Source organism: Pogona vitticeps, chromosome 3 (assembly GCF_051106095.1).
Source record: "Pogona vitticeps strain Pit_001003342236 chromosome 3, PviZW2.1, whole genome shotgun sequence".
In the NCBI taxonomy this organism is placed as follows: Eukaryota; Metazoa; Chordata; class Lepidosauria; order Squamata; family Agamidae; genus Pogona; species Pogona vitticeps.
In genome coordinates, this window is record NC_135785.1 from 220,725,484 (window position 1) to 220,747,879 (window position 22,396).

Below are 22,396 nucleotides of genomic sequence, written 5' to 3' on the forward strand. Positions count from 1 at the left end.
TGCCCTAGAACCTTCCTGTGGCTGCATTAGTTGCCCAAGATGAAGAAATGAAACAAGAAATGAAAATGAAAGTGTATAGAAGTTCATTGTCTGTTTTGAACAACTGGTATTATACATTACTAAGTAGAGTGGGGCAAAACCTGTGACCTGTTTGAAAAGTGACTTTTGCAGGAACAGCAAATCATCTTTCATTGGTAGAAAATGAGAGGTTCAAAGTAAGGTTGTGGCCACAAGAACCGCTTTAGAGGGCTGCAAAGCAGCCCCAGGGTCACAGTTTGCACATCCTTATACTATCATAAATAAATGGGTTTATGAGCATTATCTTCATACGTATGTTTTGTCTGCTTGAAGGAGCACTCAGGTCCTTACTTGCAGAGTTATTACTTCAGTCACAAGAGAACATGAAGTGTCACTGGATAATGATTATTCTCATTTGAACTCCAGAACTGGAAGATTTCTAGAATCTTTTGTGCTGAGTCAGTGATGCATAATCTTTTAGTAAATTTCGTTTCAAGAGACACTGAGTAGGTCAAGTTGCTGATAAGGTTACAAACTTCTGAAGGTGCTAAATGTGATGTATAAAGGGGCCTGTAAAAATGTTTTTCTCGCCATCCACATTGGGTGATGTTGGGCTCACTATGGATAAATTCCTGGAAGTTACTTTTATCCCTGCCTTACCAACTACATTGCAAGATGGTCTACTGTGTGCCAGTTTTAAAAAAAACCTCGTGAAATTGTATTTATTATAAGGATATTTTAATTCAGCTGTGAATGGCCAAAATGGGAAACATTTTGGTCTGCTGCAGTTGTATCTGTTGATGGTTTTATTACAAGATTTAATTCTATATATAATTAAAATAGCAGCTGTCCTAACTGCTGGATAGCTCAGTAGTTTTGATCTTTGGCTATGGGGCCAGAGTTGGAAGTTCGATTCCCCACTGTGCCTCCTTCATAGGGGCTGGACTCAGTGATCCATAGGGTCCCTTCCAGCTCTGCAGTTCTAAGATGATGATGATAATAACTGTAGAGCTTTGCATTGTTTAAAATATGTTTCCTTCCCATCCATGTAGGGTGATGTTGGGCTCGCTATGGGTAAACTCTATGGAAATGACTTCAGTCAAACTACTATATCTCGCTTTGAAGCCTTGAACCTCAGCTTTAAGAACATGTGCAAGTTAAAACCACTTCTGGAAAAGTGGCTCAATGATGCAGGTGAATACTTGTCCAGTTTTTCTCAAGATATCACACTAGATCTCTGAAATGTACTGATTGGTGTGAAGAAGAATCCATAAAACATGGCTTACACCTATCACTACTTGAGAGAGAAAGAGAATTATAGAGCCTAAAGATTTCCTAAGATCCTGCATCTTCTAGCTCTGCTTCCCTTCCTGCCTTGCCCATAACAAGATGTATCTTTAAGGGCTGCCTTTTAATGTCTACTTGGTGATTCTTACTTAGTGGTTCCTGATAGCTGCTGAGATATATTGGGTGGAATGTCAGAATAGGAATCTGGGGACTTGAGTTCGATTTCTTCTCAATGGCACAGTGAATGTCTCATGTACCTTGAAAACACTATTAGAGTTGCACCCAACTGGAAGTGACTTGAAAACACATGACATACACAGTTCTTCTTAACTTCCCCCTGTTTTGTTCTTTTTCTTCACTAATCTCATTTTCTTTTTAACTTCTGCCTGCTTAAAAAAACCTTCCCCCTTTTATTTTCTCATTCTCTTTAGTTGGTGTAGGAGGGAAGTGCATTTATCAATCAGTAAAACAAAAGGAAGAAGCCTTTAAAACTCTTCAAAGTATGGCAAATTACATATCAGCCACAAAAATCACACAAAGAGAAATCACTTCAGACACACTTTATGTCTTATTTGTGTCATTCCATAATACTTCATCAAGTTGCAAGCTCTACAGATGCACTGCTGCACATTGAATTAACCTATCATATTAACCTATAACATTTAAAATTGTGTTTCTTACATATAGCAGCTCACTTGACATTTGCAGCTTTTTGCCTTTATTAGAAATCAGTTAGCATGTACCTGTTACATTTATTTATTTTATTTATTTAATTTATTTAATTTATATGCCGCCCACTCTACCCAGGTAGTGAAGTATACATAGCACAGACTGTTTTAGCAAAATAGTACAGTGGTGCCTCGTTTAGCGATCGCTCCGTTTTATGGCGAAATCGCTTAGCGACGCTGTTTTTGCAATCGCTTTGCGATGTTTCCTATGGGGAAAATTCACTTTGCGATGATTGCGGGGAATTTTCAGCCAGCTGATCGGCGGTTCCAAAATGGCTGCCAGGGGAAAAATGGCCGCCCGCTGTTTTTCCTCGCTTTAGAGGCACCGAAAATGGCCGCCGCAATGGAGGATTTTCGCATAAGGTTAGTTTTTAAGCCAATAGGAACGCATTAAACACGTTAAATGAGTTTCTATGGGCTTTTAAAAATCACTTAGCGATGTTATTGCTTAGCAGCGATTTTTTCTGCACGGATTAACATCGCTAAGCGAGGCACCACTGTATTTCAGAGTATGGGCTCCAATTATTAAGCAGTGGCAGACTACTCTTAGCTCGGGTATGTCCCATTGTTTGGGAATTCCTCTTCAACATCAGCCAAAGAATGGAATGTTGCATATTCTCTGCTAAGGCGCATTCTGGGTTGGTGTACAGGAAGAATCTAATTTCACCCAGAAAATGGCTAAATTTTCTGTACATTCATCTACCCATGTTCAGAGGAGCTGATCCTCATCAAAGGAGGCTCCTATTCTGGTATTTGTGTACCTTAATTTCTTCCTTTTGTACGCTTTTGGTCTTCCTCCTCTAGTTATTTAATTCATTTGCTTGATCAGGAGAGGAGACTGCAAAGCAGAGCTTAAGGTCAGATCATTGCCTGCTTTTTTGTTGGTGATGGGTATAATCCTGCTCTTTGTGGATTCTTCTACACCAAGCTAAAATGAACTTTCATGGTGAGTATACAGGGTCCCAGCCTGAAATCTTTGCTAGCATGCTCTTTGGATGCTGAGTTAGGCTTTGCAGTACTTATTACAAAGATTCTGAATCATTTCAGTCACAAGGAATATGCAAGACAAGCATCTGTAGTTATCAGTGTAATAGATTTTTCAAAACGGATCTTGTACAGTACAATCTCTAGTGCAAAAACAATTATACATCTATAGCATATTTTAAAAGAATTTTTGGGGTTTTTTCAAGGTAACTCATATAATCTCTTGCTTTGCCATCTTTTATTTTTAAGTCTATGTGGTGTTGAAAAATACATGAGCAAAACACATTGGTTGGAACACTCTAAACAAGTTTGCAGTTATATTTGATCAAGCTTGATTTTCCACAGCTCAGGGAATTGCATTTAACTTAAGCAGAAGATGTATATCACTGCTGTTTGCAACTGTTAACAGTGTGTCTGCTGTAGAGCCCATCGGTTTGGATCCAGAGTGTCCCTTCTTCTTGTAGAAGAGCAGTTTTTTCCATTAGATTCTCCCACAGGTGAATATGGAGATCATTTCCAGAGACTTCCCTGCAGTCCCTCTGTGCCAGTACTACACTATTTCCTGTGGTCTGGAGCCAGGTTTTGGAGGGATAGTGGATTCTCGGAGAGAGAACAGGCAAATATTGTCTGTCATGCCCTCTTCTGCTGACTTAATATGAAACTGGCTTCAGAATCAAGACTTTTGGAATGTGGATGCAATAGTTTAGGCAGATGTGGTTAATTAAAACCTTTTTGTAACTTCTATTTATAATACAGTATTTTAGTTACTAAGATTTACATTAACTCCTTTTTTAGAAAACCTCTCATCTGATTCAGCACTCTCCAGTCCAAGTGCCCTGAATTCTCCAGGGCTGGGGATTGAGGGCTTGAACCGCAGGAGAAAGAAACGCACCAGCATAGAGACCAACATACGTGTGGCCTTAGAGAAGAGTTTCCTGGAGGTCAGTAAATACATTGCACAGTGTTATTTTAGAGCGTTCTTCTTTAATGGCTGTTGTGATGTTATAAAACAGTATATGATAAAATGGGGGAAATGTTAAAGAACGTTATTAAATGCTGTAACTGTGTCAACTGATACAGTGCATTCAAATATCCTTTATATTTCTCATGGAATAAGCAAAAGATGAGCTGTTTTCAAATGATGTCTTTGTCAGAACCAAAAGCCTACCTCGGAAGAAATCACCCTGATAGCTGACCAACTGAACATGGAGAAAGAGGTGATCCGCGTTTGGTTCTGTAACCGGCGCCAGAAGGAAAAAAGGATCAACCCACCCAGTAGTGGTGGAACCAGCAGCTCACCCATCAAAGCAATGTACCCTTGTCCTACTTCATTGGTAAGAATTAGAAGCCAGTGGAGTTATGATACACTGAGAGAGAACACTGTCTTCTCTTTTTGCTAATGAGTTTGACCTGCAAATTTTGAAATCTGAAGTTTGTTCGGCATTATACTAATACAGTACCTAGTGTTCCACTTTATGCATAATAAATAAAAGTCACATACCTAGTTGGAGCATCCCTTTGGTCAAGCAATAGTTAATACATTGTTTGAGCACTCTGAAGGGAATTGCTTTAGCATAGTATTCTTAGACAGAAATTCATGATTTCCTGAATACAGCAAACAGCAGTAACGTAGTCCTTGGCTTTACCTAGTAAACTGCTAGTGCTATGTAAAAGCATGTATTTGGCACCTTATATTGGTAACTAAGGAAAAAAAGATGATATGTGAACCTTTTCTAAAGAGTTCAGCCATTATATTCTGACCTCTAGGTGGCAACCACACCAAGCCTTGTGACAAGCAGTACAGCTACTACCCTGACTGTCAACCCTGTCCTCCCTCTGACCAGTGCAGCTATAACTAGTTTGGCAGTCACAGGTAAGCCTTGTATTTTCACCTGCAAAATGATGACAGTAATCGAGTTGATTTGTAGCACAATGGCATTTTTGTATTGTGTTGCTCTGGTCATTACTCAGTTTTAACACATTTTTGAGTAGCAGCTCAAATGAGAGGACTCTCTTCACATGAGGTACACGTTTATAAAAATAATAATTACGTTATAAAGAAACAGAATTGCAGAGCTGGAAGAGATTCCAGGTTCATCTAGTCCAACTCCCTGCCAGCACAATAATCTATAGCTAAAACATCCCTGACATGTTGCCATCTAACCTTGCTCAAAAGCCTCCATTAAAGTCCATTACCTTCTTGGGTAGCTTGTTCCACTGCCATCCAGTTCATGCTGTTATGAAGTTTTCTCTCTGTGTCCCTTGTTTGTTCACTTGTCTGTCATTAGAATTCAATGGACTAGGCCCTATCCTCTGGAGCAGCAGAAAACAAGCTTGCTCCATCTTCCTTTGAAGCAGTGGTGTCGAACTGTGGCCCTCCAGATGTTCTTGGCCTTCAACTCCCAGAAATCCTGGCCAGCAGAGGTGGTGGTGAAGGCTTCTGGGAGTTGAAGTCCAAGAACATCTGGAGGGCCACAGTTCGACACCACTGCTTTGAAGGTTTTAAGTATCTTAAAAGTGGCTATCACTAGTTAATGTTTTCTTCTCCAACCTAAATATATCCAACTCCCTTAACTGTTCTTTTCAGGACTTGGTTTCCAAAGTCTCACATCTTCTGTATGTTTAGAATACACAAAAAGACATGGAGATGGCATAAGTAAAATGTATTCTACAATCATTGAACCACTTAATGTTCAGATTCCCCCTCCTTATCCTTCCTGTCATGTCATGGCTCTTAGGTCATAAGCTTAAGGGCAAGCTTTGTTTGTTCTACTGGTCTGAAAACTCTTATAGGAGAATTTTTGGCTGAAGATATAAACGCTTTAAATCATCGTCAAGATGGTTTAGAGATGAGCAGTTTCCCAATATCATCATTTATCTGATTTCTAAACCATGTGTTCCAGAAGATCATATCTAACTTAACCTTCTAGCAATGGAATATGCAGCACAGGTAGATATTTTAGTGCTATTCCATAGAATCCTATCTTGCAATCTGTTCACATAGAGGTCAGACTTCAGCTGCAGAATTTCCAGATGTAGTTGTAGCTGTAAAGAGTACTGTAAGACTATGAGACAGAACTTACAGAATTAGAATCCTGGTTCAAATCTCATGTCTTCCACAAGTGTTTCAATTTCACCCTCAGTGCCGCTCTTTGGCAACATGGAAGAAAATAATAGTGGTTTGATTCTACAGATAGCATGAGCAGAGTTTTGCTCATAGGTCAGCTATGCTTGTGGAAAGCAGTGGGAACATTTTTTGTGAATTTTCCTGCACATCCTTGTGCTCCTGAAAATGCTGCTCCAGAGGATTGAACATGAACAGATTTGAAGCAGAAGATCTGTGCCCATCTGTCAGGCATGTTATAATAAATTCTGTGTGCTGATAAGTGTTTGGACTATATGACATTTGAGGTACCGTATTTTTCTATGTATAAGACGGTACTTTTTTCCAAAATCATTACGCTAAAAATTGAGGGGCATCTTTTAATGGAAATAAGCTGAGATAGCTGAGGAGAGAACAAAATGGCACATACCTTGTCTCTGTAAACAGGCTTCCTTCAGTCACAAAGCTTAGCTTCCTACGGTTAGGAAACTTTGCTTCCTCGAATTATGAGCCTTATAGAACTGACGTCAGCTGATGCTGAACAAACCAGTTGGAACACACCTCATTGGAGGTGAAGCCTGTAGGCTCAGATTCAACAGAGACTCCTAATATCCAACATTCTGAGCCCAGAGGCTGAATACTCAAAAGCTAAGCTTACTTAATTTTGGGGCTAGAACAGTGGGGGGGGGTGTTGTCTAATTAAAAGGGGTGTGTTATAAATGGAAAAATATGGTACTTTCTGTTTTCAACTTGGAACAGAGACTTCTTAGTCTTATAGAATGGATTTCTCAGGAAGGCCTATTTGATCCTCTACTGATGGCTTTTGTTTACAAAGAAAGAAAGAAAGAAAGAAAGAAAGAAAGAAAGAAAGAAAGAAAGAAAGAAAGAAAGAAAGAAAGAAAGAAAGAAAGAAAGAAAGAAAGAAAGAAAGAAAGAAAGAAAAGGGTCTAAGCATAACTGGGCAGTTTTGGGTTTGAATGTACTCATGTCCTAGCTATAAATTCTGTCAAACTAGGTTTGTTCAAAATGAAAAATAAGCAGCATTTTAATATCTGGTGACAAGCGATGGATGAGGTCTAATTAGAGCTAAACCATATATACATTTTACATCTCAGTGAAGAAGAGCCAGCAACCATTTACTTCCTTGATTAAGAGTCAGATTGTGGCCCTTTTATTTAATCTTTTAGTTGTGAATGCCATAGTGCATCATATAGTAGTTTTAGGTTCCTGTTTCCTCCCCCTGAACATGTAATCTTTTTCTGTCTGGCTGCTTTAACTGTAGTCAGAGACTCACTCTGATTTGGTCATATCTCCTGTTTGAGGATAATGTGCTTCATCCTTGTATTCCATATGAATGCCGTTCGTTCCTCTTGTACTCTGGCTTCAATATAGACATGGACTACTTCCAGGCACATCAGATATTTTAGCCCTAATTAAAGTCATTATTTCAGGCCCCACAGAAACTATCCCCAACAATACAGCAACTGTGATTTCTACAGCACCTCCAGCTTCCTCAGCAGTGACTTCACCTTCCCTGAGTCCCTCTCCTTCTGCTTCCGCTTCCACCTCTGAGGCATCCAGTGCCAGTGAGACCAGCACAACGCAGACAACCTCCACCCCCATGTCCTCAGCCATTGGGACCAGCCAGGTGATGGTAACTGCTTCTGGGTTGCAAACTGCAGCTGCTACTGCTGCACTACAAGGAGCGGCACAGTTGCCTGCAAATGCAAGTCTTGCTGCAATGGCAGCTGCAGCAGGACTAAATCCAGGCTTAATGGCATCCTCACAGTTTGCAGCTGGGTAAGTAGCTCCCATTTTAAAAACATGTCTGAGAAGTGGTAAAGACAGTGTGCAGAGTGCCAATTATTTTGGTTAATCATTCATCACAAACCAATATCCAATGCTTTCAGGGCCTTCGCCTAAAAATAAGTCATGTTTGGAAACAGAGATCTTTAGTTGTTAAGCTAATGAGGATGTGTTAACAATTTTCAATTGCAGAAATGTTTAAATGCTTTTAAAAAGAAAAATATTTAAATTGTGTTTCAAATAAACTTATGTGGTTGTATACATTTTATACTTCAATTGTGTTTGCGTTACTTAAACACAATTAAAATAAAAAATGTATACAGGCACATACTTCTGGTAAGCTACCATGGATCTCTTTCTCAAGACTGAATGCTTAAATAATTCCTCCCCCACCCCCCCCAAACTCTAGGGGTATAAACCTTTATGTATTTCATTCTTGCAGGTGAGAATGAAACTTTTCAAAACTCTTCTCCATGCTGGGCAAGGTTTCATGTGTTTTTGTTCATTTTATGCATTTTGACACTTTTTGGAGAAAAATTCACAGATTTGATTTTGTTGGGGGCTTTTTTGCACAAGAGGCTGATATTTTCTATCCAAAAAATAAGAACAAAGCCCAGTTGCTTCTTGCCTAAAATACAAAAAGTAAAGGTTTTTTTGTTTTTGTTTTGTGTTTAGCTAATTCTGCTGCTGACAGAAAAATGGGCTAGTCTTTTATTCTCGTGTATGAGCAGCGTTTCTTGTTGTAATTAACCATTTTTTCAGCAGGATGTTGGTATGCTGAGACACCATTTTTCATCATGAACAGGAATATTTGTGGGTATTCATTATATCCTTAATTCTTACAAACATTTCTACACAGCTTTTTCTTTGTACAGATGCTAGTCTTCATCATTTTTAAAAACACACAACTGGTATATTGTGTGTTTTTAAATATTACAGGCCTACTTACATGGAATCTGCCATAATCCTTGTGGTTAAACTACAAGGAATATGTAGATCTGGACCTTAAATCCTGTCTTTGTGTCTAAAAGAGCCCTTGTGAACAATTAATAGTCTCCAAGTTGTTTTTCTTTCTGCTTTGGAATTGCAGAGGTGCCTTACTCAGTCTCAATCCAGGGACACTAGGCGGTGCTCTCAGCCCAGCTCTGATGAGCAACAGTACACTGGCAACTATTCAAGGTCAGTAAACTGCACCATGTATTGAACCCTTTTACATTTATGTTTCTGTTTTCTCAAAAATAGAAGGTCAGAGCTGCAAATTGTTAGCATACCTGAAAGGTCCCACTGAAACTATGGAAATAGGGACTTATTTAATGAATATAAAATTTGGTTTACAAATATTCATCTCACCCAGCCTCAAAGCTGAAGGGGTTATAACTTTAAAGTACATAAAAATATTTAGCCCCCATCATCTTAATTTGTCTTCCAAAAGCTAGTGAAATAATCCAGTTTTACAAATTCAGCCATGCCATGTTATCAGGCTTGGACTTTGGAGGAAATTAATTCTCACGAAAGGAAAATTCCTCATGTTAGTTCCCTGAATGATTGCAAAATCCAGGAAGAGCTAGATCTGTAATGTGGGCATTCTACAACTTTGTTATCTGAAGAGTTGAAAACAATGTCCTAAATTTCATCCATTTGCCATATACATAACTTTGTCTTGTCTTGTTTTATTTGGAAAAAAATAGCAGAGATGAAACTCTCCTGACAAATCTACTGTACTTTGCCACTGGGATATGATTTTCTTATAGCCGATATTGTGTATAGGGACAAAAAATGGCCATGCCATTTTTCAGTAGGCTATGTTGTCAGGAAGTTGAAGTGCCATGCTCTGGTTGTCAATAGGTTGGTCCAATTCAAAAGAATACGTATTGGAATTTTCATTGTTTTAGGAAATGGAAGTATATTGAAACCCAACTATGATGTAAGAGCAAAACTTAACCCAGTGCTCACCCCAAGTACCCTGTAATTCCCACTCAGTGCAAGTTATATATTTTGATGCATGGGGTTTCAGAGGTGGTTGCATAACCGGGTGTGAGCAGTCATTGAGACTCTTCATTCTACCATCTTTCATGCCAAGGATTATGAAAGGAAAAAGAGTCTCTCAATTAATCTGGATTCTCGGCATATGAGTGATCCTAGAAACATTCTGGAACTATTGGCCAAAGGAAAGTGGCACTCCATCAACTACATTTGATTTGCCTGTGTCCAGTGCCAATCAGTGCAAGAAGCCAAATTCCAAGATTGCAAGACGTGGATTAGATGAAAAGGAGGTGTAACGGCCTCCTTCTACCTCACAAAGGAAGGTCGCTACGTCACTCCACTGTTACTCTTCTGGTAGTCTGCCACCAACCATCCCCTGCAATAAGTATCTTCAGGCCGGAATGGATTTCAAACAAAATAACTAAAGTTTATTGATTGGTACATTAAGATTGGTATAACAAATAAATCAGGTAATCACATAAAGAAAGTCTCTAGCTCACACAGACTCATATCTCCACACAGTCTGATCACTATCTCATCTCAACACTCCCAGATCCTGATCTGACTCTCACACACATACACACCTATATATCCCAGCTCCTCCCCCTGATGTCCCGCCTTCCGACCACCATTGGATGTTAACACTCCAGCCTAAACCTTGAAGGACAGGTGACATCATAGCTGTTTGTAACATACCTCCCCCCTTTATAAGTTGTTTTGTGGGGGAAAGCTAGATTGCTTTTCTCCCAAAACAACTAGGAGTAGAGTCAACACATTTCCATAAAATTACATTACCCAAATACTTACCACATTAATCATCTTTTCACTCTAAAACATCACAACACATTACAGCATTTCTTCCATTTCAAATACTTATCATCAATATTCAACATACACTTAAATTGTTCTGTTCATCAAAAAATACTTACACACAATAACTCATTTCCATATACATATACAGAACAACATTTCAACAAACCCATATTCATAAACAGTTAAACCACTTTAGCCAATTTACAAAGTCCATCTGGTCGTCTTCACTCTTCTGGTCTTCGGGATAAGGCGTCAGCCACACAGTTCATCGTCCCTTTGACTACCTTAACCTCGAAGTCGAAATCCTGTAACAGCAAGGCCCACCTCATCAGTTTACTATTGTGGGTTTTCATAGTCTTTAACTACCTCAGTGGGGAGTGGTCCGTACAAAGGATAAAATGTCTCCCCCAGATGTATGGCGATAACTTCTGAACCGCATAAACAATGGCAAGACACTCTTTCTCCACGGTAGCTAAGTGTCTCTCTCCTTTCTGAAGCTTTTTACTAAGGTAGGACACTGGATGCTGGTCTCCGTTGTCATCAGCTTGACACAAGACAGCTCCTCCCCCGGCGTTGGATGCATCTGTGTACACGATAAACTCTCGGTCGAAGTCTGGGGCACGCAACACTGGATAGTGGATTAGCACCTCCTTCAACTTCTGGAACGCCTCCTCGCAGTCACTGGTCCATGGGATGTGGTCATCAGTCTTCTTCCTCGTCAGCTCGGTCAGCGGCGCTGCCATCTCGCTGAACCTAGGAATAAATTTCCTATAGTAGCCTATCAGACCAAGAAATGATCTTACTCTTTTCTTGGTATTGGGTCTAGGCCAATCACGTACTGCCTCTACCTTTGCTTCTAGGGGCTTGATTACTCCTCCCCCTACAACATGACCCAAATACTTTATTTCTGGGCTACCCAGCTGGCATTTGCTTGCTTTCACGGTTAGCCCTACCGCACTTAACCTCTGCAGTACTACTTCTAGGTGTCTTAGGTGATCTTCCCAGGTGTTACTGAAGATACCTATGTCATCTATGTAGGCTACTGTAAAATCACTGAGCCCTTGTAAAGTCTGGTCCATCAGCCTTTGGAACGTGGCTGGCGAATTCCTTAGGCCGAAACTGAGGACTCGAAACTCAAATAAACCGAAAGGGCTACAAAAAGCGGTCTTCTCTTGATCTCTAGGATCAATCCTCACCTGCCAAAAACCCTTAACTAGGTCTAATGAAGAGATGTATCGACAACCCCCTATAGTTTCAATCAGGTTGTCCAGTCTGGGCATAGGGTAAGCATCAGGTTTGGTCACAAGGTTTAGTTTCCTATAGTCAACACAGAACCTAACACTTCCATCCGGCTTATCAACCAGAATCATCGGAGCGGACCAAGGGCTAGAAGATGGTACAATGATATTCTCCTTGAGCATTTCATCCAACTCCTTGCGCACCTTGTCCTTATATGGTCCTGTTACTCTGTATAGGGTTACCGCCTGCGGGGGTGCATCTCCAGTATGGATCCTATGCATCACTCCCTTAGCTAACCCAGGCTTGTTTGAAAAGACCTTATAATATTTGGTAACTAGCGATTTCAATTTTCTCTGCTGATCTAGGGTGAGTGCAGGGCTGATTCTCACCTCCTCTGGGTTGTACCTAACTTCACCCCTACCTTCCCAATAAGGCAAGTCATGTTCCTCCCTATCAGCAGCTTTCATTGCGAATAAAACTCTCTGTTCCTCCCTATAGTAAGGTTTCAGAGCGTTAACATGAACTACCCTCCTGCCTTGGTGTTCTTCTTCCTCAATAATGTAGTTTAGGTCATTCATTTTTGAAATAATCCTATATGGTCCTGCCCAATTTAATTGTAGCTTGTTCCCTTTGAAAGGTTTTAACCAAAGTACCTCATCTCCAGGGCTAAACTGTCTTTCCCTCGCTTTTTTATCGTACCAGGTTTTCTGTCTAGTTTTCTGTGCATGTAGATTTTCTGAAGCTAACTCTAAATTCCTTTTCAGGTCATTCATTAGCGTGTCTATGTAGGTAACTACATCTTGTGGATCATCTTCTGTGATCTGTTCCCAATTCTGTTTAATTAACTCAAGTGGTCCCTTCACTTTCCTCCCAAATAAAAGTTCAAATGAGCTAAAACCTGTACTGGCTTGTGGCACTGATCTATAAGCGAATAATAGTGATTGCAATTTCTGATCCCAGTTGTTTGGATTTTCTGCCAAGTAAGCTCTGATCATTCTCATTAGGGTCCCATTAAACTTTTCAGTTAACCCATTGCTCTGAGGATGATAGGCGGTAGTTTCTAAATGTTTAATCCCACAGATTTGCCATAATCGTTTCATGAGCTTAGAAGTAAAAGATGCTCCTAAATCTGTTATTATTTCTGAAGCAAAGCCCATCCGAGACATATAACTTACTAAGGCATCAGCTACTGTGTTGGTCTCTATGTTACTTAAGGGAATAGCCTCAGGATATCTAGTGGCATGGTCCACAATAGTGAGAATAAATCTGTTTCCCCTCTTTGTGACCTTAGGCAATGGCCCTACAATGTCCACACCTATGTTTAAATGGAGTAGAGATCACGGGTAATGGGCATAACTTGGCTTTGGTTCTGTCACGGTTGTTACCCTGTCTCTGGCAAACATCGCATCTTTGGCAGAAGTTTTTAATTTGCTTCCCTATCTCAGGCCAATAAAAGTTTTGTGTGATCCTTTGCTTGGTCTTGTTTACTCCTAAGTGTGCAGCAAATATGTCAGAGTGCCCCCTTTCTAAGATCATCTGGCGATATTTTACAGGCACCACTATCTGACTTCGAATCCCATCTCCCCCTTTTGAGATATTCGTCAGTGTCTCTCTGTATAATATTCCCTGCTTGATGTGGAACCTCTCTGGAGTTTCAGGGGTTAACTGCACTCCTGTCACTTTCTCAAAACAACTTTTTAAAGTAAGATCTTCTTTTTGTTCTTGTGGAAATATACTGCTTTTAGGTAACTCAAGTGTAACTGCTTCTGCTTCTTGTCTACCCTCATTTTCTCTCACCTCCTGAACATCAGTAACTTCCTTAGCTGTCTCTGTTTGGTCTTGTGAACGTGTAAGAACTAACACCCTCTTAACATGTTCAGCCAAGTCTGTTCCCACAAGAACAGCGGCTGGCAGTTGCGAAGAAATCCCCACTCTCCAATTTCCCTGCCATCCTTTATAACGCACAAAAACTTCAGCTACTGGCAAAACGATTAACTCTTCCCCTATTCCTTTGATTGTCAGACTCTCCTGAGGTAATATGTACTCCCGGGGTATGATATCAGGATGACACAAGGTCAGCTGTGAGCAAGTGTCCCTTAGGGCTAAATAGTGGTGATCAAAAATCCCAATATTATCTCCAGCTGCCTCAAAAAGTTGAGAATTTGTTCTAACCAGAAGACAGTGTTTTATTTCAGCCAGAGGGATACTTTCATCACAGCAGTCAGCTGTTGTATCAAGTTGTGCTGGTGTTGCTATGGCAACGGTCCCTTCCAGCGGGGGAGTTCTCTGTTCCTTCTGAACACAATAAACAGTTTTTGGCTTGTTTACACTCATATTCTGAGGTAAATTTTCCTTCCTGTGTTTTAGTTTTTCACAATTTGAGACCAAATGTCCTTTTTCTTGGCAGTAATAACATTTTTTGCTGTTCCAAGAGTATTTCTCATCAAATTTTCCCTTTCCCTCCAAATTTTGAGTTCTCTGTTGTTTCTGCTCTGAGGGCTTCCCTCCAAAATGGCTACCTCCACCCTGCTGGCTCCTAACGTGTCCCTGAGAGAATCTATTATAATTTTCCCCTGTCTTCCTCACATTTTTCCCCTCAGAATATATTGGTTTTCTGATCTGTGTTATAAAATCTGCAATCTCTGTGGCTTCTTTCAAGTTTTTAGGCTGCCTTTCCTTGACTTGAAATTTTAATTCCCCCTGTAGAAGAGAATAAAACTGCTCTAGCCCTATAATATCTTTCAATTCTTGAAATGTCTGCACTCCCTCCTGTGCCAACCATTTATCCAAATATCTAGCTAAATTTGCTCCTAACTGTGTGAATGTTTCATCTGGTTTTTTGGTGAGTGATCTGAATCTTTGCCTAAGCTGTTCAGCATTGATGCCATGACGGGCAAATACAAGCTTTTTATACTCAGAATAATCCTTTATTAACTCAATAGGCATTTCAGCGTACACCTCAGCCAGGCTTCCACTAATTAATGATCTCAAAATTGTCATTTTTTCTGACTCCTTTATAGAAAAATCTGTACACGTTCTCTCATAAAGAGAAAAGAAAATTTTGGGACAATCTCCCTTCTTATAGACTGGAAATTTCTTTAGGTCAGCTTTTGACAATTGACCCTCAACAGCACTTGAATTCATATTGTTATTATTATTTTGATTCATCAACTCAAGTCTGCGTAGCTCAAACGCCATTTTCTCTCTCTGTAATCTCTCTTCCATTTCCATTTTCTCTCTTTCAGCTTCTCTTTCCATTCGTGCTCTCTCTATTTGTGCCTCAATTTCCCTCACTCTCAATTCATGAGCCTGCGCTAACTCAATTCTTCTGAGGTCTCCTAATTCTTCACTTGAAGCCCCTTTCTCCTGAACTGAGAGAATTCTTCCATCCTCCTCACTAAACTGTTCCTCAGAGACAACTGCCTCCTCAAACTGGCTTTGTTCTGTCATTTTTCTCCTTGTCAAGGGCATAATCTTTCACCCAAAAGGTTGTTTTCTACTTTCAAGCCTCAGTTTAAAAGAACACTATTTTTTTTCTTTACTCTGAGTCTGTGAGATATACTGTCGCTGTCCTTTCCAGCACTGACAGATAGAAACAGTAACTGGGCTCCTGCCCCTTTCGCTGGGCCTCTTACTAAACAGAGTGTATTCTCTTTACTCTGTCTCTGGTACCAATCTTAATTCACACAGCTCTGCCTCTCCTCAGGCTCTGCTGTCTAAATGGAGAGTTCCCTCAGCGTTGCTGTCTTTTGGCTTCCGCTCTGTCCCCTCAGAGTTCCACTAAACTCAGGACAGGCCAGCCCCACCACAGCCTCTGCCTTTTGGGTCACTCTTCCCACCAAGATGGTCACCTCAGAGCTTCCCTATCTTAGTCCCCAGTCTGAGTTTCAGCGCCCCTCTACTAGACTTTCTCCCCTTGAGACAAGTCCTAGAAGGTCACCCACGCGTCCACTCGGACGTCCCTGACTAAAATACCCTTGCTCTGGGCGCGATTCAGCCAAGGCTTCACTGGATCTCTTCGTATCCCACAAGCTGGCACCAAAATTTTGTAACGGCCTCCTTCTACCTAACAAAGGAAGGTCGCTACGTCACTCCACTGTTACTCTTCTGGTAGTCTGCCACCAACCATCCCCTGCAATAAGTATCTTCAGGCCGGAATGGATTTCAAACAAAATAACTAAAGTTTATTGATTGGTACATTAAGATTGGTATAACAAATAAATCAGGTAATCACATAAAGAAAGGCTCTAGCTCACACAGACTCATATCTCCACACAATCTGATCACTATCTCATCTCAACACTCCCAGATCCTGATCTGACTCTCACACACATATACACCTATATATCCCAGCTCCTCCCCCTGATGTCCCGCCTTCCGACCACCATTGGATGTTAACACTCCAGCCTAAACCTTGAAGGACAGGTGACATCATAGCTGTTTGTAACAGGAGGGACCTAAATACATGGTGTCCTGTGTACAAGTGGCAGGTATTTTTATAGTCAATGCCTGTGATTTCATAATACTGAGTAGAAGGCATGACAGGAGAAGGCACGTAAAAGGAAAGCTTCTGTATTCTTTATTCCCAATATCCTTTGGTACCAACATTTTCAAGGAGGTAAAGACCCAAAGGCAGTTGTTAGTTCCAGTCAGTGTAGATCCATTAAATCAATGGGACTTACAGTACATAAGTCCTGTCTTAGCCATTGTATAAGTCTATCTAGTTCATTCAGTAGGTCTGCATCTAGTTTGGACTAATAAATGGACTAGCCCATAGACTAAAAAAAGAATAGAATCAGTGCACAGAACACCTCTGTGAGGATCAGTCAGGGAAGACTAGGGAAATGAGAAACTACCGTGTATCAGTATTCTTCTCAAATATTGTCAGAAGTAGATACATACAGTTGAAGGACATCTGAACAAGAGCCATCGAGCCCAATCCCCCTGCTCACTTCTGGGCTTGAGGGAAACCAGATCTTTTAATGCTCTAAAGAAAACCAGAAATTTCTGGAGCCAGTGTTTCTCTTCAGAGGGTGCAATACTGTCTGACTGATAGACTTCAAGGACTTATATTTTCACACTGCCATATAGGTAGAATGTTAGTGTCATTTATGCTTTGCTATTGGGTCAGAACATTTTCAATTCAATGTATCTTGTCCTTTGGTTTGGTCATGGTCACCACTTCTTAGGCCATATTCCATCAACCTTAAACCCCCCGCCCCCAGTCTTTGGACCAGTTGTGGTAGTGTGTGAATGAATGAACTTAAGTCCCACTTCGCACTATTTCAAACCCTGTAGTTTTTGACTGTGTAGCAAAAGGTTATCACAAGTCAAGCTTACTTGTCTTCCCTCAAGCTTTGGATCTTAGTAGTTAAGAAGCAGTGGTTGTGGGAAATGACCTTATAGGATACATCCAGAGTTCCACTATCCATTGTTCATAACCATGGTGCCAAGGTTCAGTTCTACCTTCTTTGGGTTCCATCATGGTGGTCTCTGGGACCAGAGCAGGAACAGTGGGACCATGGCCTTTGAGCACCCACACTTGGTCAATGTGAAGTTCCTGCCCCAAAACACTTTTAACTTTATGAAATTCTTGAACAGTAGTCTGCTCATGCATATATGTGAAGAGACCAATTATTGCTCAATCCCCTTCCCCCCCCCACACACATAGTTACAGATCAATGGCCTTTAATTCCTCAAAGCCATATTATGGAGCTCCTTGAGATACTGGGACCCTTCAATTGTGTTTTGCCAAGTAAGCAACCCACAGTTTGGCTTAGGCCTGAAAGTTTCAATGGCAACCCCCACTTCTAACCATTGCAAATTGACCCCTAAAACTATCTCCTGGTACAAAGCACATCCTCTGTAGATATTCTGACAGTGATCCACTAAAAATTCAAAATGTTTTTAGTGTATAGAAATACCTTTTATTACTGGTAAAACAAAATAAAATGTTTATAAATGTTTTCTCAACAAAAACTGATTGGTCATTGGTCTGGTTTAGAAACTAAAGTGAAGTGATTCTTCAAATCATGTTTGAATGATCATTTCAGAGATACTCGAAGTTGGATGAAATGCAATTATAGGAATTTGCTTAGTTTTTCTATCCCTGCCTACAGTGGTTTAACTGCACTCAGGCAAATTAAAACCCAAACTGACCTGTTTTGTGCATGAACCTTTGTAATACTGTACCTTTAACGGAAATTCCAAGTGTCTCCTTTTTCTTATGTGGCACATATTGTACTTTTCTTTACATAGAAAAAACCTGAAATTCACAAATTATTAAAGGGATTTAAAGAGCCCAAATGTCAGTTCTTATATTAAAACCAGTCTAACTTGGAGATGCTCAGGAGGCTTCTTTTAAAATTGTCTATTTGTTTCTTACAGTTATTGCTGGGAAGGTAATTATATCAGTTGCTACTACAAAGAAAAACTAGCAAACATGATTGCTGTTGAATTACAAATGCTAACACTTTCTCTCCTGTCATTTTAGCTCTTGCATCTGGTGGCTCTCTTCCAATAACATCACTAGATGCAACTGGGAACTTGGTGTTTGCCAACGCTGGAGGTACACCCAACATCGTAACTGCCCCACTGTTTCTGAATCCTCAGAACCTTTCACTGCTCACCAGCAACCCAGTTAGCTTGGTCTCTGCAGCTGCAGCCTCCGCAGGGGCCTCTGGAACAGTCGCCAGCCTTCATGCCACCTCCACCTCAGCAGAGTCTATCCAGAACTCTCTCTTCACAGTGGCCTCAGCCAGTGGGGCTGCCTCCACCACCACTACTGCCTCCAAGGCACAGTGAGTTGGGTTGAGCTGTGCTACCAATAGCTTGTTTCACTCTGCAGTGAGATTGGCTGTCAGCTGGGTTTATAAACTGCAAAATGTGATTGACTCCCTCTCACCGTGTTGCTGGGAACAAGAGAGAGAAGGAAAAATACAAAAAGAGGGGAGGGAGAACAAGAAGAAGGATTTAAACTGGGACAGACATTTGCCTAATTTTATAATAAACACTGTTTTCAGGATTGCTTCATTGATTGGAGAACTTTCTAACCAAAAATGTAAAAAAACAAAACAAAAAAGGACTACTTATCATTTCCAGCAGTTTCAATGACAAGTTAAGGTGGGTTATTGACTCAAACATAGGAATGGGATTTCTTCTTTCTTTTTGATCTAAATATCTTTTTTTAATTATCATTTTTTGGTCTGTTGTACAGGCCATAATGTCATACAAGGTGTTTATAATCTTATCAATCGTGTTGGGGGTTCCTTTCTTAACTGGTACAATTTAGGCAGGCCTGTATTACTGATGTATCTCTTTATGATTATTATTATTATTTGTCTATATATAGAGTTTGGACACATTTGTCTTTGTTCCTGGAAGCATTTCAGTGAGCTCCCATGCCACACAGAGGGAGGAGAGAAGGAAGGGGTGAATGTGAATTGCAAATGTTCTTTACAGTTTCCTTTTCCATGGTGGCATGTTTTTGAGGGAATCTTTCAAGAGATTTTGGCAGCTAAGTGAACATGCAGAGGGTAATGTGCAAAGATAATCCATGTTTGTGAGCTGGGAGTTCAGTTTGGACAGCAGTTCACTCATCATCTTTGGGCCATATCTAGCTCTTTTTTGCACGTCTTTGGCGCCTGTTGATGCCAAGAGGGGAGGGATTTGGCCTGTAGTCTGTCCTCAACACCTGTGTTGGTGGCTCTCTTATCACAAAATTGCATGGAAATTGCCACTTTACAGCTTTGGGAATATTTCTGTTATTTACTTTTCTCAGGAGTCTGCCTATAATGGTGATAATGCATATGCATTCAGCTTCCTACTGGCTGTTTGGCATAGAGCTTCTAAAAGATGCACTGGCTTATCTCTAAGAACATTTTTATCCTAGTGTCTCCTGGTGCATTGTATGCATTTTATCCTGGTGCATTGTATGATTGTATTGAAAATGTTTTCAATGTAAAACATTTCTACTCCAGAAGTAAACTGGGTCATGTGAACAGGAACTACTGTTTTATGCCACACAGCTATAAGAAAGCAGTCTTGCATTCTTGCTATATTCTGTAAGCAGTTGTAATGTTCTCTGACACTGTCCGCTGGTCTGGAAAAAGAAGTAGGAAGGAATTACCAGAAAACTGGCCAGTATGCTGTAGGACATGGTGAACATGGCAGATTGCATGTATCTTGAAAATGTCATGGTATTTCTGGCAGTGGCTGCCACTGCTAGCAACATGATTTATGGCAGTAAACACTTCTGTTAGAAAGAGAGGGAAATGTTTCCAAGCAATGTAACAAGTGATATGTGCAAATAGCTGCTGACAGTAGATGTGCAAGAGACAGAGGAGACAGATTAAGTTAAGAACTATACTGGCCTTAACCTAAATCTTTCCATTTTAGAACTAGGTAGATCACTGCATTGTACTTAGAACTTTCCTCTTCTTTTGAGTTGAATTAGAAAATAGTCTCAGGAAGGAAAAACTGCCCAGTTTTTTTCTCACAAAAGCTGGGGAGTGGGGGAGTGCCAGAGCTCATGCAGTTATGATCCATTTTCTGCCCAAGCTGGTACATCAGCCTCTCACCACCTGATACCAAAAAGATAGTAATTTTATTCTTAATGCCTTTTCTGGCGAACAAGCCCCATTTATGGGCCCTGCTTTAATTGTCAATTGGCAGAAATCTCTGTCTCCTCTGGACATGTCATCATGCTGTTTGTTTTGTGTTCATCTCTGACTCTCTAACTTCCTGTTTCACAAGCTGTTTAGATCATAACGAATTCTTCCTAAAAACTTTGAAAACTTGTGAACTGAAAGCAGGGAAATGAGCAAATGTCCGTCCACCATCTTTAATGTGTGTTTAATTTTTTAATGTTTTATTTTAAAAAAAAAACTAAGCTTGAACCAAAGTCAATTTCTAGCAAGCTGCTGTACTAATGGACTAGTTTGTATAAGTGCAGTTCAGATGCAGAGAAGTGATAGATGCTACTGACAATTTCTTTTCATTTTTTATTTTATATTAAAATTGCTGCTTGTTTTAATCTTTTTGGTGGGGGGAGTGGGTTGGTCTTTTGTATATCCATTGGGGCAGACAAACTCTTAACTTGATTATTATCTAATTTCCATGGTTTGATGTGTAAATAGAATGGCAATGGCAGATGGTTACTAATCCAGCTGATCCCACATCCTGTCCTTAGCATTTTGGCTCAGTCTAAATACTGTGGTGTGGCTGTCTCCATGATTTCAGTCTCAGTGTAAAATTATAGGGCTATGAATAATACTGTGTGTTAAGATTTTAAGTGGCCCATGGTAACAGCTTGGAGCGGTTGAATGTATGAAAGGATGGCAGAAGAGAAACAGGTACCCACTATGTTGGTCTAATTACCATAGTGTTGACTAGTTTCTACCAAAGGAAATATCAATCCCATGGATTTTTTTTCTTTTTTTCCATTGAAATAAGAACTTATGCACATGCAGACTCACATAGACATATACACCAGTGGATAGAAGAGATAGGTTCTGGACCACAGTGCTTGTCCTTTTGTGGATTTTGGATACCTAGAAGACTATTTACATTTATATAGAAAAATAAGTAAAACATGGCCCTTTTACATCATTATACAATATCTCTTCAGTTGGATGGCTGTGTTCAGTTGGATGGCTAGTTTTTCATATTCTTTGTAATTAAAGGGTGTGATAAATAGATATCTAGAACACTAGCATAGCATGGTTGTAAGCTATAGACAGCTTATAGTTCTGTTGCAGTATTCAAATAATTTTGGTTTTTCTTCTTATCATGTCATGGTAAAAATGGCTAAACCCCTGGGGCATTTCATACCAAGTTATTTTATAAAAGTACTGGAATTTTTTTTAAAAAAAGGCACCCCGCAGCTAAAATGCTTTGACTGAATTGTACTAATTCCTTACCATACCCCATTTGTCTCAGACTTAATGCATTTCATCTTCTGACATGAGACTGATTGCAGCTTTCTACAAACAGCACATTGATACCAGAGTCTTAAAGGCAAGTGCTATTTGTTGTTGGTCATGGCCACATATTTACACATAACTACATTAGCAGAATACATTAATATGCACATACAAGTGGGCTCATAAACTACACATTCTAGAGAAATAAATTCACACAATTTAAATTATCACTTCTGCAGAAAATCAGATATGTATAACTAGAGAGGTTCTCCAGGAATCTCATTGTTGTAAAACTTTTCTGTTATTAATAAGTTAGAGATGTGTACAGCTGCAGCTCATAAGCTTTGTAACAGCAGGAATATATTTTTGGTAGTCATTACAAAGTTCAATAATCCCGAATACTGTATGACTTTGGTCATAATTTCCAAGATTCACCAATTTCCCTTAATCTTATCTGTTGAGCAGATTTTGATCCTGTATCCCAATATTCTAGAAAGTGGTCAATTAATATT

The 22,396-nt window shown here is 40.0% G+C and overlaps 1 protein-coding gene across 4 annotated transcripts in view; it reads left to right on the plus strand.

Moving 5' to 3' along the window:
- Nucleotides 1-21,383, plus strand: part of POU2F1 (POU class 2 homeobox 1) — a 150,144-nt gene extending 128,761 nt beyond the window's left edge. For all 4 annotated transcript variants that reach the window (XM_072993986.2, XM_072993987.2, XM_072993988.2 and 1 more), the window contains 7 exons: nt 1,071-1,212; nt 3,813-3,958; nt 4,172-4,351; nt 4,785-4,890; nt 7,572-7,920; nt 9,017-9,105; nt 18,455-21,383. In XM_072993986.2, coding sequence (XP_072850087.1) covers nt 1,071-1,212; nt 3,813-3,958; nt 4,172-4,351; nt 4,785-4,890; nt 7,572-7,920; nt 9,017-9,105; nt 18,455-18,765 — 1,323 coding nt within the window. In that variant the 3' untranslated portion in view covers nt 18,766-21,383. The remainder of the gene's footprint in view (nt 1-1,070; nt 1,213-3,812; nt 3,959-4,171; nt 4,352-4,784; nt 4,891-7,571; nt 7,921-9,016; nt 9,106-18,454) is intronic.
- The last annotated feature ends 1,013 nt before the right edge of the window (nt 21,384-22,396 follow it).